The 17,606-nt window shown below is 43.9% G+C and overlaps 1 protein-coding gene across 2 annotated transcripts in view; it reads left to right on the forward strand.

Annotated features, from left to right (window-relative positions):
- tcp11l2 (t-complex 11, testis-specific-like 2) overlaps positions 1-16,020 on the forward strand; it is a 34,959-nt gene extending 18,939 nt beyond the window's left edge. For both annotated transcript variants that reach the window (XM_084330353.1, XM_084330354.1), the window contains exons 8-10: positions 9,968-10,149; positions 12,950-13,122; positions 14,779-16,020. In XM_084330353.1, coding sequence (XP_084186479.1) covers positions 9,968-10,149; positions 12,950-13,122; positions 14,779-15,050 — 627 coding nt within the window. In that variant the 3' untranslated portion in view covers positions 15,051-16,020. The remainder of the gene's footprint in view (positions 1-9,967; positions 10,150-12,949; positions 13,123-14,778) is intronic.
- The last annotated feature ends 1,586 nt before the right edge of the window (positions 16,021-17,606 follow it).

Below are 17,606 nucleotides of genomic sequence, written 5' to 3' on the forward strand. Positions count from 1 at the left end.
TATACATGGTTTTGTCAGATTTCTATGTTGGGGAGATTATTTTGCTACTCTGCCTTCAGAGACGTGATGTAAGTGTGACTATTCAAGTTACTATGTATTTGAAAACAGTTTCTATCCAGAGTAATAAATCACATTACCACAACCATATCCATCTTGGTAGGGAAACGGGTGACACTCATTAAATCACAACCGTGACCAACTGGTTGCGTTTGTGGCATCGCGCCATATTGGTAGAAAAGGATTTGGATTTCTTGTTTGTGCTCACGCTTGGCCATCTAATGTCGACTGTCACCCTGGCTCCTCCCGAGCAGATATTGATATTTGGTGGTCATTTAGCTCAGGGGTTCCCAAACTTTTCAGGCCGCGACCCAAAAATAACAGGGTCAGAGAGCCGCGACCCACACTATTATAGGAGGTAAAAAAAAAGAATTCTTTATTTTTTTTAAATAAATGGAAATGTATGGTTGAAACATGCACACGTTCAAACGCACATACACTAATAAGCATTGGAGGCTTTTAACCAGGGTCGGACTGGGGAAATCATTCAGGCCAGGAAATATAGTGCAAAATATAGCCCCAGTCTGGCCACTTTTTAAGCAGGGGGTCTGGGGGTCCCCCACCAGGACATTTCTTGTTACAAAGACTTAATTTCCTGCATTCTGGTGCAGGCATTTTTTTATGTGTACCCTTTAAATGCCAGTGTTTGTGATAGGATAGCATCACAAATTATTGTTAAAAAACAGGCTAGCATATGTATGATTAGCAACAACACTGATTTTGATGGATTTTCAGGTTTTTTGTAATGTCAGATTGAAAATAATACAATCTTTTATTCAACATCTGCCCTGATCATAACACCACATATTAATTTTATAATTCTAACCCTTTGTGTGTGATGGCATATATTTGCAATATATCAATGCAAAGTAGATTTTTCTGGGGGGATTTTTGTAAGGGTCCCGCCTCCACCAATCACATGCGGCTCCTTTTGTGTGTGTGTGAGAGCAAGAGAGAGAGAGAGAGAGAGATAGTTCTCCAACTTGTGTGAGTTGCAGTGATCTCCTGGTTGTTCCCCACCTAGGTTATCTAACTACTTTTTTTTAGGCTTTTTTTGTAATCATCTGGCGACCCCCCCCCCCCCGTGGCGGCTTGCGACCCTCCTGTGGGTCGTGTAACAATAGGATTGTTCTATTTAAGTGCTGTTGCACGTAGGCAGGGTACAAAATAGTTACACGCCCAGCGCCACTGGCTTGTAGATTTAATGTTTGGCCGTCATAAATTAAGGTCTGGGCGCCATCTGGCGGCCAACAAAATCCACTGCATGGGTCGGCATTAATATGATGCTGGAGTGGTGAGTTGAAACGAAAGTGAAACTGTGTGTGTGTCTTTAAATGTAAATGAGATGCGCTCTGCTCACGAGGTCATGGTGAGTTGAAAGTGTGTGTGTGTGTGTGTGACTTTAAATGTAAATGAGATGCGCTCTGCTCACAATGTCAAGTTTGTAACATGAGACGCACATGAGGTCTTACATCACCCTTTAGCCTACAAGAAAACGCTGCAATCGCGTTTTTGATTGTGCTCTGATATTTTACTATTTCGCATTTGACCAAATATGTGGAGTGGAGGCATATTCCCTGCAACAGGTTCAAAGGTAACTTTACATTTATTGGCAATTCGTTTCCTTATATCGCTTCCTCCAGGGTTCCTTCCAACTTGTGTTGACAAAACACCTGGGCCCTCATTCATCAACGTGTTCTACGCACAGATTTGTGCTTACCCTGTGCGTACGATCATTTCTAAGCAAAGAGTGGGATTCATCAATTTCAACTTGAACTTGACTCCGTGCTTACGTCTACGCACAGGTCAGAGCACACTTAGCTGACGCCCAGTGGTAGAATATATTATTACAACAAGGAAATGAGCTTCTGTGCATAATAACACTGGCATGTTCTGTACGAACCGTAGTTCATTATAGTTCATTGTAAAATAGCAACAGTAGTGTAATTATGGTCAAAACCCTATAAATAGCATTTGGAATAATAGATCTTTCTCTCAGAATGAATGCAGCATGGTTTATATAGCGTTATCGGAATATACGGGGTGTAGGCTACTGACTGACTGCGCTCCGCGTAGCTTGATTGATTGATTGATTGAAAAGTTTATTAACAGATTGCAGAATGGGTACAGTACAGTACAGCTCAGTACATACAATTGTTAATTGGGGATGCAGACCAGAGAGACTTTCGTCTTGTTTACATCAGGGTCCCCCATTTTCAATTCATCATAAATCATAAAGCTCAACTCGTTATTATTTTGCGCAGACCGCAGAAACACGGGAACGTTTTGATTATATTTAAAAGGCTTTACGTTAAACGAAACAAGTGGAATTTCGAAGCTGTAAGCAGAATACAAGTCATATGAATATAGTGTTCTTCCCCCTTTTTACTGTATAAGAAAGAATAGAAAACGCATTGCAATGACACCAGATAGTGGACAGACTATGTATATGATGGGATTCAAGTTCATGTATTGAAAGGCAGGCTACATCATACATGCAGTGAGATTCATTGTTCTTGTATATGCTCTCGTATTATTGTTTATATAGGCTACCCAATACTGACATCAAAATAGATTGTAGTATGCCTCTAGAAATCATATGCAGCAGGTAGAAAATTGACGGGAGATCCATCGCGATTTGGAATAAAATTGAGGAGAACTTTAATCCCTGGGTATTAATCAAACAACACGGGAAAAGGCAGTCATATTCCAGCGCGGTATTTATTAGTGTTTGCGCTGCCCAGGCAGCAATGGTTAATAGATATCATATCCGACATCACCGTAAGTGTACACGTCTGTCAGCCTGTCTCATGACACGCTTCCCTCGGCTTAGTCCATTTTTCCACATTTCATGGGTGTATTCCATTACCGTATATTGTTAATCGGGGCGTTTCTGGTATGCAAATACTTTAAACAGTGCACGAGCTCAAACGTAGGATCAAAGTCATATTCATCATGACGGGTGTGCGTAGAACCTGCGTACGTACGTGTGATGAATCCCGACTTCCCTGTGCGTACACTCATTCTAAATTCTGTGCTTACGTGTGGAAATAGAACATGTTCTACGCACACGTTGATGAATGAGGGCCCAGGGCTGCTCAGCTACGGGGAATCAGCGCTCTCTCTCTAGACTAGAAAGGTGCACTCAGTAGAGCACAGATGTCCGCCAGGGCGGCAGAAACACATAATAATAATAATAATAATAATAATAGATTGGATTTGTAATGCACTTTTGTGCTACACTACATGGTTAAAACGGTTAAAAAAATTGAAATAAAATAATTATTAGTAAAACAAATAAAATAAAATACAGAATAAAAATAAGATAAAAATAGAACATAGTTAATTAAAAACATAGTATAAACAGACAATTTAAAAACAAAATCACAATAAAATTAAAATAAAAAGCTTAACAGTCAAAGGCCTTTTTGAACAGGTAGGTTTTCAGGCCTGCCTTCTCTCTCTATCTATCTATCTACCTCTCTCTCTCTCTCTGTTCAATGATTTAAAGTGGCCAAACATTACAATATAAATACTAATTGGATTTTTGGCTGGTAAAAAATCTGCCCGGCTAGTAGTTTTTAAAATCTACCAGCCAAATGGCTGGTAAGTCAAAAAGTTAAGTTTGTTCCCTGCATGTAGGACTCTTTTAGATGTGACACCGAGGGTTCACTTGTGGTGGAACCAAGCTTATGTAACTATAACAACAGTGAATAAAGTACAAGTAAGCAAGACTGCTTTAACCCTTCATTGTGTACAGTCGGGACACGGACAGAGCATAATGAAACATGGTGACAGCTGGGTACAGATCGGGAAAGTAATTTGCGCGGTAGCTAGAGAAGTAAAGAGTTTAGCTGGCGAGCTGTGGCTAACACGTACTTTGGGGAGAAAACTCTTACTAGCTGTCGGCGATGGAAGGGCTAAATTCGCTAAGACCCCCTGGAAATCTGCTTTTGGACTCCCAACAACTTGGCGAAGGCATGGAAAAGTTGGAAGGAGGAGTTCACATTGTATACAGACCTTACCATGCCCGACGCCGAAGAGACCACAAAAGTCAAGCTGTTTAAATATCTCGTCGGAGAAAAGGGCAGAGAACTATGGCCAACTCTGCCGAGTCCGTCGGCGAAGACAACGGTGACAACTATCACGAGTACTGCAATCCAAAGGTAAATGAAACAGTGGAAAGATACAGATTCTTTATCAGGAACCAAGGATTGGAGGAAAACGTGGACAGCTATGTAACAGACTCGAGAATGCTTGCTAGTAGTTGCAGCTTTGGGGACATTAGAGATTCCCTGATCAGAGATCGAATTGTATGTGGTACAAATAGCTCAGAACTGAGAGAGAGACTGCTCAGGGACGATAGGCTGACTCTGGAAACATGCCTGAAAATATGTAGAGCTTCGGAGCTGTCGAGGGCTAATAGCAGGACACTGCAACAAGGACAGGCAGTGGAAGAGGTACATGCGCTAAAACAGTCAGAAGAGTGGAAAAAAGACAGCGAGGTTGACTGCATGTTTTGTGGTAAAACACATGAGGGGAACAAGAAAAAATTGCCAGCTTTTGGAAAAAAGTGTAAAGTGTGGGAGAGAAAATCACTTTGCGGCTAAGTGCAAATCAAAACAGGAGAGCAGCAAGAAAACTAGGAAAGTGCATGCAGTGGCAGAACAGCACAGTGATAGTGATTCTTACGAGGAAGACCTTACGAGGAGGGCCAACAGCTTTTTGCAGGGATGATGTTGGGGGAAACACTAGTTAACTTCCAGATAGACTGTGGGGCCACCTGTAATGTCATCCCCATACATTTGTTAAACCCTGACACACAGCTAGAACACACTGAGAAAGTACTGTTGATGTATAATAAGACTAGGGTGATTCCTCTGGGTACATGTAAGGTTAAGATCAGAAACCCCAGAAACAACGAGCGTTACAGGCTAGAGTTTCAAGTGGTAGACCAGAGTAGCAGAATCCCTTTACTGGGCAGGAAAGACAGTGAGGCTATGAAGTTGATAAAGGTACAGTACGAAAATATCCTAGCTATAGACAGCATAGTGAGGAAAGAGCAGAGTCCAGTGACGGGGGGAGAAAGTGACAGTCACATGACAAGGGACAGAATAAATGCTGAGTTTGGGGATGTGTTCACCGGAGATGGATGCATGGAGGGGGGAGTATAAAATAGAGATAGATGACAGAGTGCCGCCAGTGAAACTGCCAAAGCGCAGAGTGCCTGTAGCTATGATAATACCGATACAGGAGCAACTCAAGGATCTGGAGAGAAGAGGGATTATCACACCAGTGGAACGCAGCACTGACTGGATCAGCAGCATGATCTCATTAAGGAAGCCGAATGGGAAACTATGGCTTTGCATAGACCCGAAACCTCTGAATCGGGCACTAAAGAGAAGTCACTATCCACTCCCAACTATAGATGACATCCTGCCGGAGATTTCAAAGGCAAAAGTATTCAGTCTGCGACGTGAAGCACGGTTTCTGGCACGTCAAGCTAGAAGAGGAGTCAAGCTACCTGACCACATTCGCCACTCCATTTGGTCGCTTCCGTTGGCTCCGGATGGTCAACTACCTGGCGAAGTTCTTTGACCACCTGTCGGATGACTGCAAGATTCTTAGACAACTCACACGGAAGGAAAACATGTGGGAATGGGCAGATGTCCAAGAGGAAGCGTTTCAAAGGCTGAAAGACAAAATAGCCAAAGCACCAGTCCTACAGTATTACAACAGAGAAGAGGAGTTGATGCTACAATGTGATGCGTCCGACACAGGACTGGGGGCCGCCCTGACACAGAAAGGTAAACCTGTAGCATTTAGTAGTAGGGCGCTCACACCAACTGAAAAGGGCTATGCCCAAATAGAGTGTTTAGCCATAGTGTTTGGTATGGAAAAGTTCCATCAATATACATATGGTAGACCGGTGACCGTTCAAAGCGACCACAAGCCTCTAGAAAATATCCACTGCAAGCCACTGCTTAGTGCACCGAAGAGATTACAAAGGATGCTACTCAGACTGCAGCACTATGATATTAGTGTGACATATGTGCCAGGCAGGGATATGTTGCTTGCAGACACGTTGAGTAGAGCACTAAGGGAGACTGTGAGACAGAGGTAGAGACGGTAAACATGGTTAGCTATTTACCCATCTCAGCAGAGAGGCTGAGCGCTATCAGAGCTGCAACAAAGGATGACCTAAAGTTACAGAGTGTGGCAAATAGAATACAGTCAGGGTGGCCCAAGAGGAAAAGAGACTTGCCAAGTGACATCAGGCACTACTACTCGTTCCAGGAGGAAATGAGTTTCCAGGACGGCATCGTTTTCCGAGGAGAAAGAGCCGTGATACCGGATGCACTCAGGGTGGACATCACGTACAGGATCCACTCCTCTCATCTGGGAGTAGAAGGATGTCTGAGGCGATGGAGTGTGTATACTGGCATGGGATGAACGAGGAGATAAAGACCTTCATCACTAAATGTGGTATATGCAGGTCAGTGGACCCAAGGCAACAGAGGGAGACACTACACCAGGGGTCGGCAATTAGGTTTGGCCGCGGGCCAATTTTTCCCCAAGCCATTGTTTGGCGGGCCAGAACCAAAAACAATGGCTAATTTAATATAATGATAGTGAATTTTTTTTAACTCTGTCAAAATAAACGAGCTGCATAGGTGGCATAATAAACTGTAAACGACATATACATGCACTGAACATTATACCTTTGTCTTTTTTCCATTGTATTATAAAGCGCCTCTCTATCGGTCTATCCTACATTACGCGCGCACAACCGTCTATCTGACGCCACGGACCAGTTTAATGTTGAATGTTAAAACTATCGATTTATATGGAATTAGTTCAACTTATCCGTTGTCTTACTTATTATTATACTTATCGAATCTCAAACAAGCCTCGTCGTCTTGTTAAATGAGACAGTCTGGTCTACGGAGGAGACTGGCTGACGCATCCAGATTGGGGAATCCCCCGCGATAGATTATTGACACTTCTAAATATATTAATCCGCGGGCCGCCTATTGCCGACCCCTGCACTACACCCACATGACATGGCCAGCAGACCCTGGGCCAAGGTAGGGACAGACCTTTTCTCGTTCCACAACAAAGACTACCTGATCACTGTAGACTACTTCTCTAACTTTTGGGAGGTTGACTATCTGTCTGACACTAAGAGCAACACAGTAATCAGAAAACTCAAGGCCCACTTTGCCAGGCAAGGGATACCTGATGTCGTTATTTCTGATAACTGGCCACAGTATGCATCACAAGAGTTTCGACACTTCAGTCAGAAGTGGGGTTTTGAACACAGGACATCTTCCCCGCGATACCCACAGAGTAACGGGAAGGCAGAGTCAGCGGTAAAGACAGCCAAGGGCCTGATGCTGAAGGCTGCAGCGGCGAGAGAGGATCCGTACCTGGCTATGTTGGACCATCGTAACACGCCGAGCCAGGGCCTCAACACAAGTCCAGCACAGAGACTCCTAAGCAGGAGGACCAGAACCCTGCTTCCTACAAAAGACACTCTGCTGGAGCCAGAGGTAACGGACAATGACCAGGGACTGAAACACAACAGACGGAGACAGGAAAAATACAATCGCACAGCAAAGGACATGGACACTCTGAAAAGAGGAGACAGTGTGAGAGTACAGCCTGGTGACACACACAAGACTTGGAGAGTGGCAAAGGTGATCCAACCAGTGAGCCACAGATCATATGAGGTGGAGTTAGAGTCGGGAGGTGTTCTGAGAAGAAATCGTCGCCACCTCAGACACGATCACACCACTATAGACACACCAGGTACAATCACACCTGCATCACCAGTGACTGAGAAGGCCGGCCCGCCAGTCAACTCGGTAGGGAGCCAAGGTACGGTCACTACCAGGTCTGGTCGACAGGTTGTCAGACCTCAATACCTGAAGGACTATACTTCGTGATTAGAGAATGGACTGGGGAGAGGAAAAAAATAGTGAAATGGGTTATGTTTTGATTGTTGGAGGGGTACTGAGTCATTTACAGTGTTGTTGTTGTTTGGATCTGTTGTAAGTAAGCAGAACACAGGTTAAGTAGTTGTAAGTTAAATATCTATATCCTGTATATATCTGTACTTGGAAAAAGAAAAAAAAATATGTAACGATAGCATTGTTCTATTTAAGTGCTGTTGCACGTATGACTCTTTTAGATGTGACACCGAGGGTTCACTTGTGGTGGAACCAAGCTTATGTAACTATAACAACGGTGAATAAAGTACAAGTAAGCAAGACTGCTTTAACCCTTCATTGTGTGCAGTCGTGACACGGACAGAGCATAATGAAACCGGTCGCGACCCCGACTTTGGGAACCCCTGATTTAGCTGACTCTTTTATCCAAAGCGACTTACAAGTTTTGTACAACAAGACAGCAGGAAGGGTACAACTCTTATCAGCTGAGTAACCATGTTCATCAAAGTGGTGAGTGCTATAGTGTAGTTTAGTATATATTAGGACAGGTGCATGTCAGTAAGGTTAGAATTTTTTTAAATTTCAGATAATGATTGAAGTGCGTCTTTAGTCGACGGCGAAAGATTGGACGGGTTTCGGCTGTCCTAACTGTGGTGGGAAGTTCGTTCCACCATTTTGAGGCAAGGACAGAGAATAGGCGACTTCTCTTTGATGACCCTCCCGGAGCTCAGATAGGAGTGGGTCTGGAGGTGGCCAGAAGATGCAGAGCATAGGGGTCTTGAGGGTGTGTAGTTGGAGACCATTGACCGGAGGTAGGCGGGAGCCGTTCCCTTCGCCGCACGATATGCCAGGTCGAGGGCCTTGAAGCGGATTTGTGCGGCAATGCCAGTGCAGGTCCCTTAGAAGTGGGGTGACATGGGCCGACTTTGGTAGGTTTGAGATCAGGCGGGCCGCTGCGTTCTGAATTAGTTGAAGAGGCTTGGTGGCAGTGCTCGGAAGGCCAGCAAGCAGTGCGTTGCAGTAGTCGAGGCGGTAGATGACTGTTGATTGGACGAGGAGTTGGGTGGCTTCTTTTGACAGAAAGGGGCGGATCCTTCTGACATTGCTCGGGAGGAATCTGCAGGTTCTGGTTGTCGCTGCGATGTGAGCGGAGAAGTTCAACTGGTCGTCAAGGACAACGCCAAGGTTCTTGGCGGTCGGGGATGCGGTCACAGGTGAATTCTCGACTGTGATGGAAAGGTCGGTCAGGGGGCAGGATTTGGCCGGCAGGTGGAGCAATTATGTTTTGCTTAGGTTCAGTTTGAGGTGGTTGGTCGTCATCCAGGAGGAGATGTCGGATAGACAGGCCGAGATCCGCTCAGAGACGTGGATATCCGAGGGAGGGAAGGCGAGGAAGAGTTGAGTATCATCGGCATAGCAATGATACGAGAAGGCATGAGACGTGATAATGTTACCCAGAGATTACCCAGAGAGGGAGAAGAGAAGGGGTCCTAGGACCGAGCCCTGGGGGACACCCGTCCGCAGGGGGCGGGTGGCAGACAGGGTCCCTCTCCATGACACTTGGTAGGAGCGGTCATTGAGGTATGATGTCAGCCATGTCAGCGCAGAGCCAGCCACTCCCATTCCTGCTAGGGACGCGAGGAGGATCTGATGGTTGACTGTGTCGAAGGCTGCAGATGGGTCTAGGAGAATCGGGACAGAGGAGAGGCCTTTCACTCTTGCCACAAACAAAATGGCTATACAGTTGGAATTTATTACTATTCCTATCACTCTGTGGTGTCTAGAATGTGTCCGCATTCGGTTAAAACATTATTTTCATCTCTCTAGTCGGTTAAGGTTAGTGTGACGATTAGAGTTTGGTTTCTAAACAACTTTTTTTTCCCGCACCTCCCCATCCTTCTCCGCCCCCCTTTTTCCGCCCCTCCCCCCTCCTTCTCCGCCCCTCCCCCTCCCCGCAGACCCTGATGACGGACGAGGTGCGCTTGCGGGAGATCCAGAGGCGGGTGCAGCTGCTGCAGGTGGTGAACGAGGTGCTGTTGATCGTGTACAGCAGCGTCGGAGGCCCCATCCAGGGGCTGCCCTGCCTGGCCGCGCGCCTCAAGAGGACGACCGGCGCGCTGCTGGAGGGGATGCACAGCCCGTCAGTTCAAACCTTTATTTAACCCCTTCACTACCACACTACAGAAGGTTAACCCTTTACTTTCACACTACAGACGGTTAACCATCTGTAGTGTGATAGTAAAGGGTTAACCTTTTAAACCGATTTTCATTTTCTTTCGAATTAATCGATCAAATCAATTAATCGCCCAGCCCTAACACACACACACACACACTTCAACCCTCCATACCAAATGTCAGCCCCCGTAGTGTGAAACCTGTGGCTGTTTGAGAGTGGAGACAATTTTGTGAACAGACTGACCGACCAGCCCTATAGAGCTGCTGGTCACAGCTAAAATAATAAACGAGATGAAACGGAAGATAAAAATAAAGAGAGAATAATTTGTTAAAACGATTAACATGCTGAAATAGAACGGTTTGTGGTCACAGTTCTTATCTGTCCAACAGTTATCTTGGGTAGCATTTTTACGCACGTGAATAGAAGGCTACAGGTTGGTTGGCGGGTTAAGAACGGAAGACCTCCACCTCACACACACCCTCTATCTCACCTGCAACTAAAAGATCTGGAAAACCGCTTCATCAGGTTATCTGGAACTGATGAAGGTCCTTGTACCCAACTGTGCTTGAAGACACGGATTACAATATCCATTCAAAGAGAGTGCAGTGCTGGTTTTTAAAGCTGTACTGTTGTCGAGGGAAGGAAGTCCTGAACATCTATTCTAAAGAGTGTAGAAGAAAAAAGTATAGTAGATTTTCACAACTGAATAAACTAGCTGAAGTTTGATTGTTTGCTTACAGTTTCCCGTATTGTTTATTGTTTGTATTATGCTGGGCCTACAAGTTTAGTTTCTAATGCATATATTTACTATACAAAGAGGTATCTTCTAGGCTTAACGTCACAGTGACCAATCGCAGCCACTCTTATTGTCTGGGACCAAATACGGCCACGCCCCATTCCCAGTAAAAAGTGGGAATCTCTAGAATGGGTTTCGGGCGACGCTGTATACGGAAGTGACTCTAAAGGTGACGATTAGACAACACTTTCTGTTGTCAGTAGATGCCAGGCAGCATTGGTTTAAAATTAAAAGGTGAAAATGTTAAACTACATGAATACATTTCCCAAGAGCGTTAGCACAGGTCACTGGGATGTGTCTATTCGTCGACGTGATCTGAACAGCGGTAAACTATTACTGCGACCTCGGTATAGTGACCGCGAATGGTAAACTAATTATCTTAACAAAAGTGCGCTGGTAGCGTTACATATGTTGTCTAAAGGGGGACATATGGTACAATTTAAGATTTTAATGATAATCGGCATATAAAGGACAACATAAAGCATCGTTAATTTGTAAGAAACCTCAATGAAAACGGTAATATTTGCTATTGTTATGAAAATGTGCTAGAATCCTATAAAAATGTGGACGGATTTGGTTACGTTCCGTTACATGTGTAGTTCACACTGTATCAAAAATATGTCTTTTGATTCCCAATGACCTAAGATGATGATTCTAATAATGAGAATGTCCAAATGATTGTTCTATGAATATTCTTTTTTTAATCTTTTAAATTACAGAGGAGCTTTGAGACACACTTGGGGCCCTTTCTCACTCACGTTTTGGGATCGAATCACTGCTCCCGGGAACGGGGGGGAGTGTTCTCACTCACCCCTTTTGGGATGCGAAACAGCGCTGATTCGTTTTACCCCCGCTGAACGGGGCCAGTTGGATTAGGTGGTCTCGGAATCGCGCCGTGGGAGCGTGACACACAACGTCGTTACTGTCATGCTTGCTTGAATTTTGGGCAGATAACACCACACAGCAACAACTGGAGAATACCCACAAAAACGATATTTATGGGCAATTTGAGAGTTCAGACCTCAACCAAAACATGAAGCCACGTTACAAACGCACAGCACTTCCCTGGCTCGCATTAGGCCTGGCAATTTTTGTTTGCCATGCTATTTTCTATACATTAGTTTCTTGTTTGAATGCATTTATTTCTATTAGACCAGTGGTGCCCAACCAGTCGGCCGTGGTCGACCAGTAGATCAATGACATTCAATATAATCGATGCAGCAATGTTACTAGTAAAGGGCTAAGATAACTAGCGTTAGCCTTTAGCTTAGCGTTAACGTTAACCCTGCAAAACGCTCAAACTCTACAACAGAGTTCCATTCGTGAGAAAAGAGGCAGAACACACAGTGAATGTATCCGTTTTGTTTATTGCACGTTCTTTGCTGAAAAGAAAAAGTGCTACAGGCTATACTAGACAAGGCTAAGCTAACTAGCGTTAGCCGTTAGCTTAGCGTTAGCCCTGGGAAACGCTCAAAAGCTAACTCTACAACACCATCCATTCGTGATAAAATGGGGTGGGTTATATTGACAAGGCTTGACAACAGAGGTTCAAATATAACTTCATATTTATTGCTTATTGTTCATTTTATATCAGCATCCATTCTCCAGCGCCATGTTAACACTTCCTGTGTTTACATTTTCGAACGTGACATCATCGCCTACGGCAAGCGTAAACGCTCGAAGGGCAAACCGTAAACAGAACCCGGAACGAAACAAGACTGCAGTGTGTACGCAAACTAGAGGGGGGAGAGGGAGTTCGCATCAGATCTCGGAACGGGCTAGAACGAAACTGAATGGAACCGAATACCTGAGTGAGAAAGGCCCCTTAGGCTCATGCACACCCTGTTGTATATGTGCATGCTTCCTCATACGCTAAATGTACACATTCAACAATCGGAACACACACACCACACACACACACACACACAACCTCGTCTTGAAACCAAGAACTCTCCTCTCAATCTGCAGGGACTTTAACCTAGAAGAGGCACTAGATGGCGCCAATACCCAGATCTGCTGTGAGCTCAACAAGTCTCTTACCGAGAGGAACTACCCAGCGCTGAGCCCAGCACTGCAGGCCACTCTGAAAGGCCTGCTCTGTGACATCACCAGAAAGGACAACCCCATCCGCACTCTCGTGGGTAAGACACTCGACCTGTCCCTGACACTCACACGCTCGGGCCCAATCCAGTTTGTTGCTAAAATGCTATCAAACGGAAATGAAGCGATAAAAATACAATCTGCCTTGCCAATGTTGACTGGAAAATGAGTCTTTGATAAGCGGCGGGCAGATTAGACACATAGCCATAATTTAAAACATAGATTAGGCGATATTAACGTTAACATTGGCCGTGGATGGTGGCATTCAACGGGGTAAAAAGGAAAACACGGCCCGACACTGAAAGTGTTAAAGGTGCTGTAGATAACATCATTCATAATAATAATAATAAGTGGACTTTTGAAAAAGTCTTTAATCATCATGCAGTGACACACATGTGATGGGCGGCACACACAGGAACACACGCATGCACATTTCTCAAAAGTCCCTGCGCTTGACCCATTTGGGGGGGAAGCAATACTTTTACTTTTACTCCACACCTTTCTAAAATCTCTGGATGTGTATATAGCACCTTTAAGCAGTGGTGCAGTCATAATATGGGAACTGCCCAGATGCCATGTGCACGCGCATAAATGTTCCCTCGCTTGCGCACAGAACAGATGATTATTATGCATAACAATGTTTTAAATGTAATTGTAGTTACAATTTCTTTAATTGAATTAACTTAAACTAGAAAAGTAAATACAAACTAAATTAACAATGTAACTTAGTTTACAGAAGGACAGTTTCCTTCAGACTGAAGCACAACTCAAGCACAACTTAATGTCTCATCCTTCCAGTCGGGACCACAGATCAAGCAAACCCCCACCAATTGGTACAGGGCTTGTATTTTGGTTTGGCTCTTCTCGTCGTTATGCTATCGGTATCCTATTATTATGCAAAGTCTAGGTGATAAGTGCCGGCCGGGTACTTGCCGCACGGCGCGACGAGTCCAGTGACAATTGTGAACGCATTTTTGTGTGCGCGATTGCGCGCACTTCTGCTCAGCGAACTACTAGGACGGCGTCTTACCCTGTCCTACCACCACTGCACCACTGCCTTTAAGCCTACTTTACAAAAACACAAGAGCTGGAGAAATGTAAGCACTGTTGTGTGTGTGTGCGCGTGCACGCTTTGAGTCCCAAACTCATGCAACTAAACCTGTCTTCACACAAACGAACCGAGTTGGGAGAAAAACCAACACTGATTCAACTACGAATGTGTTCTACCAGGACGCGTGGAACTGATTGATTGATCGATTGAACATTTTATGAATGGATTGCAGAATGGGTACAATACAGTACGGCTCAATACACACAATTGTTAAGGGGATGCAGACCAGGGTCCCCCATTTTCAATTCATAACATTTATGATATACACGACATACAAATATACAGTACTGTTTATTTACAGAGTTTCTAAAAGAGAATATATACATTTGAGGGGGAGGAAACTGCACTCTCTGTATTATCCCCACCATGTCGTCATTGTGAAAGTCCATGTACTGTGTTTGTCTATGTACTGTGTTTGTCCGTATGCTATAATGACATGTATGTAAAGCGCTTCGAGATGCCTAATGTAAGGCGCTATATAAAATACATTTATAATTTATTATTCACATTCTTTTACGGCTGTGGGTAGGGCGTTCCACATCGTTGTGGCATATCCTGACCTCTTGTGTCTCGTCTCTCCCCCCAGAGGAGCGCATCCAGCAATACTTCATGGCCCTCCTCTCCGCACAGAACCACCTGACCGTCCTTCCCCAGGTCCCCGCCGGCCTGAGCGCCATCAAGCCCGAGCTGACCGCTCTGGCCACCGACTTCATCGGCCTGGTCAACTACAACAAGCGGGTCTACGGACCCTTCTACTCGGGGATCCTCCGGCGAGTCATGTTCAGCGAAGAGGCGGCCCCCCCGCCGGCCTCCTCTCAGGACCCCCCCCCCACTGAGGACCCTGTGACCGCCACCTGAGAACCAAAACGTCAGCGCTCAGCCAGTTTCTGAAGCCTCTACACTTATTTAGACACAGGGCGCCAATAGGGAGGCGCTAAATTAAGCAGCTAGAAATCGGCTTCCCTTTTGGCCAGTGTACTGATCCGTTACCCCACGCGTGCCCCTCCGCCCTTTGGTGGCACATGTTTTGAAACATAGTAACTACCTTTAGTGAGTTTCCCTACGTATTTTATACGATAAAATTGTGATAACAACACGCATAACATACAGTTGAGTAGTGTAATTTGAGGGCATCCAACCATATACAATTTTTATACATGGAAACACACAGAATACCCCCCCCCCCCCCTCCTGTGAGTTTCCCCACTTGAAAGCTGAACCCGAGTGTTACTGAAGAATCTCACCCCCCTGACGAGCCCCTGACGACCCCCTGACGAGCCTTGCTGACGAGCCCCTGACGAGCCCTGCTGCACAGTCTGCGTTTGCATTGGAGGGACTCGTCAACCTCAGTTCTCCTGTTGTTTTGGAGGACGTGTGCCGGGCCGACCCTTAATTAAAAATGCTACTGCTACCAAGAACATTTATGTACATTTCATAATCTTTATGTTGACTATGAGAGAGAAAAAGTGCAGCCCTATACATTTATATATACACAATCATGTAGTCCGTTCTTTTACGGAGACATTACGGAGATGCTTTATGCGGGGGCTACGAATAGAACAAGTTATTTATCACTGTTTAAAACGTCATAAAGGGAGTTTGAATATAGACTAGGAGGAACTACAAATTGCCTTTCAGCCTGAGCATTGAAGTGGAGACTGGAGACGCAGCTGAAGCAGTGCTGTAGTGTCTGATTCTCCCTTTAACTGTTCATGGCCGGGGAAATATAAGCATTTTTTAAGTTTGTGTTGTTTCTTCTTTTTGTATTAGATATTACTGACCAGCAAAGAATGGAAAAAACAAATAAATAAATAAATAAATAATGTTTTTCTAAAAGACAAAAAAATAATATTGTCTGCATGATTTATTTTTTCTTTTTCTTTTTATGTTTCTAGTTACTTGTGGAATGATCTTGTTTGCGTTTTAAATGTTCTATACAACATAGCTATAGGCTATATTGATCTAGTTGCTTTCTTTGATACCTTTAAGGTACTGTAGCCTAACTGTTGTTCATGTTTTGCTATATATAGGCCTATATATAATTTCCTCAAAATGACATCCCACAACTGGTTTATAAAATCGTCAGAAAATGTGTCCAAAATGTCTTCTGGACCTGATAATGCCAGAAGGAACACATTTATATTGTTTGCTGAAAGTTTACTTGAATATGTGGGAAATTGTTCATTCTTCCTCTTCCTGTAATAAAATGTATTGTCAAAACAAGCAATATGTCTCACTTTTACTGAGTAGAACGTTTTCTTATCAAATCGTCATACATCTGTCTTATTGATTGGCTAATAAAGGTGCACTATGTAGTTTAGTGAGTCAGAGAAGGTATATTTTCATAACTGAATAAACCAACTGTTCTCAGAGGAAAATTGGATCCTCAGTTTGAACTGAAAGGTTACTATTTCATTTACAAAGGCAGGGCCTGCTATTTTGTTAAATATATTCTAGGCTTACATTTGGTTCACAATGCCTAAATAATAATTTGTTTTAATTTATATATGAATAAAATGAAAACATAAGATATAATAACTCTTAAGGATCACAGTCGATGTCCTCCGAAACGGCATAGTACATCTTTTAAAAATAGAATTTGAAGAATTCTAAAATAAAATGTATTTATTTTACATGATTAATGTCCCCCTGACCTTGGCTGGTTGGTAACTGAGCTTGTCCCAGATACTGTTGTGGCCAGATTCGACGCAGGGAGAAATGTGATTGACCACTCTACACACCGGCCGTCTTTCTTAGACCTTTTTAGAATTTTGTATTGCAATTATTTTCACAAATTGAAATCCCCAAACCTAGGATTAGATAAAACTATATTTTATCAGCTATTTAGATACTTGACCAACAAGGGTGAGTGTGCCCTCTGCTGGTCAAACGGAGAACTTGTAAAAAGTGATTTGCTACTACAGAATAATGTGTCTGAATACCTTTTTCTGCCCCACGATATGTATTGTCACATTTCTGTATATATAATATTTTTTTTATATATTGTCCCATCCCAGATATAAATTATATATTCTATTCCAGGGCCGCCCCTTTATATAGTCCTACGTTTCCTAGCAACTGGCCCCTGTAAATGTCCTAACCCTAGTATGGTTGTCAATATTCCAATGTACAGTTTTCCCCCCAACGCCGTTACACCTGCTGCTGCGAACACAGGATAGGCAGAGAGAAGAAGCTGGAGATGGGGGTAATTTGGGTAACAGCTCGACAGAAGAAGAAGATACTGTAGACAGTGTTGGATCTATCATCTATCTAACTAAATGGATACTTCTACTACAGGCTACAGTACGTCTGCGATCACATCCAACAGTTTGATTGATTGATTGATTGAAAACTTTATTAACAGATTGCAGAATGGGTACAGTACAGTACAGCTCAATACATACAATTGTTAAG

This window comes from Notolepis coatsorum (assembly GCF_963971535.1).
Source record: "Notolepis coatsorum genome assembly, chromosome: 15".
In the NCBI taxonomy this organism is placed as follows: Eukaryota; Metazoa; Chordata; class Actinopteri; order Aulopiformes; family Paralepididae; genus Notolepis; species Notolepis coatsorum.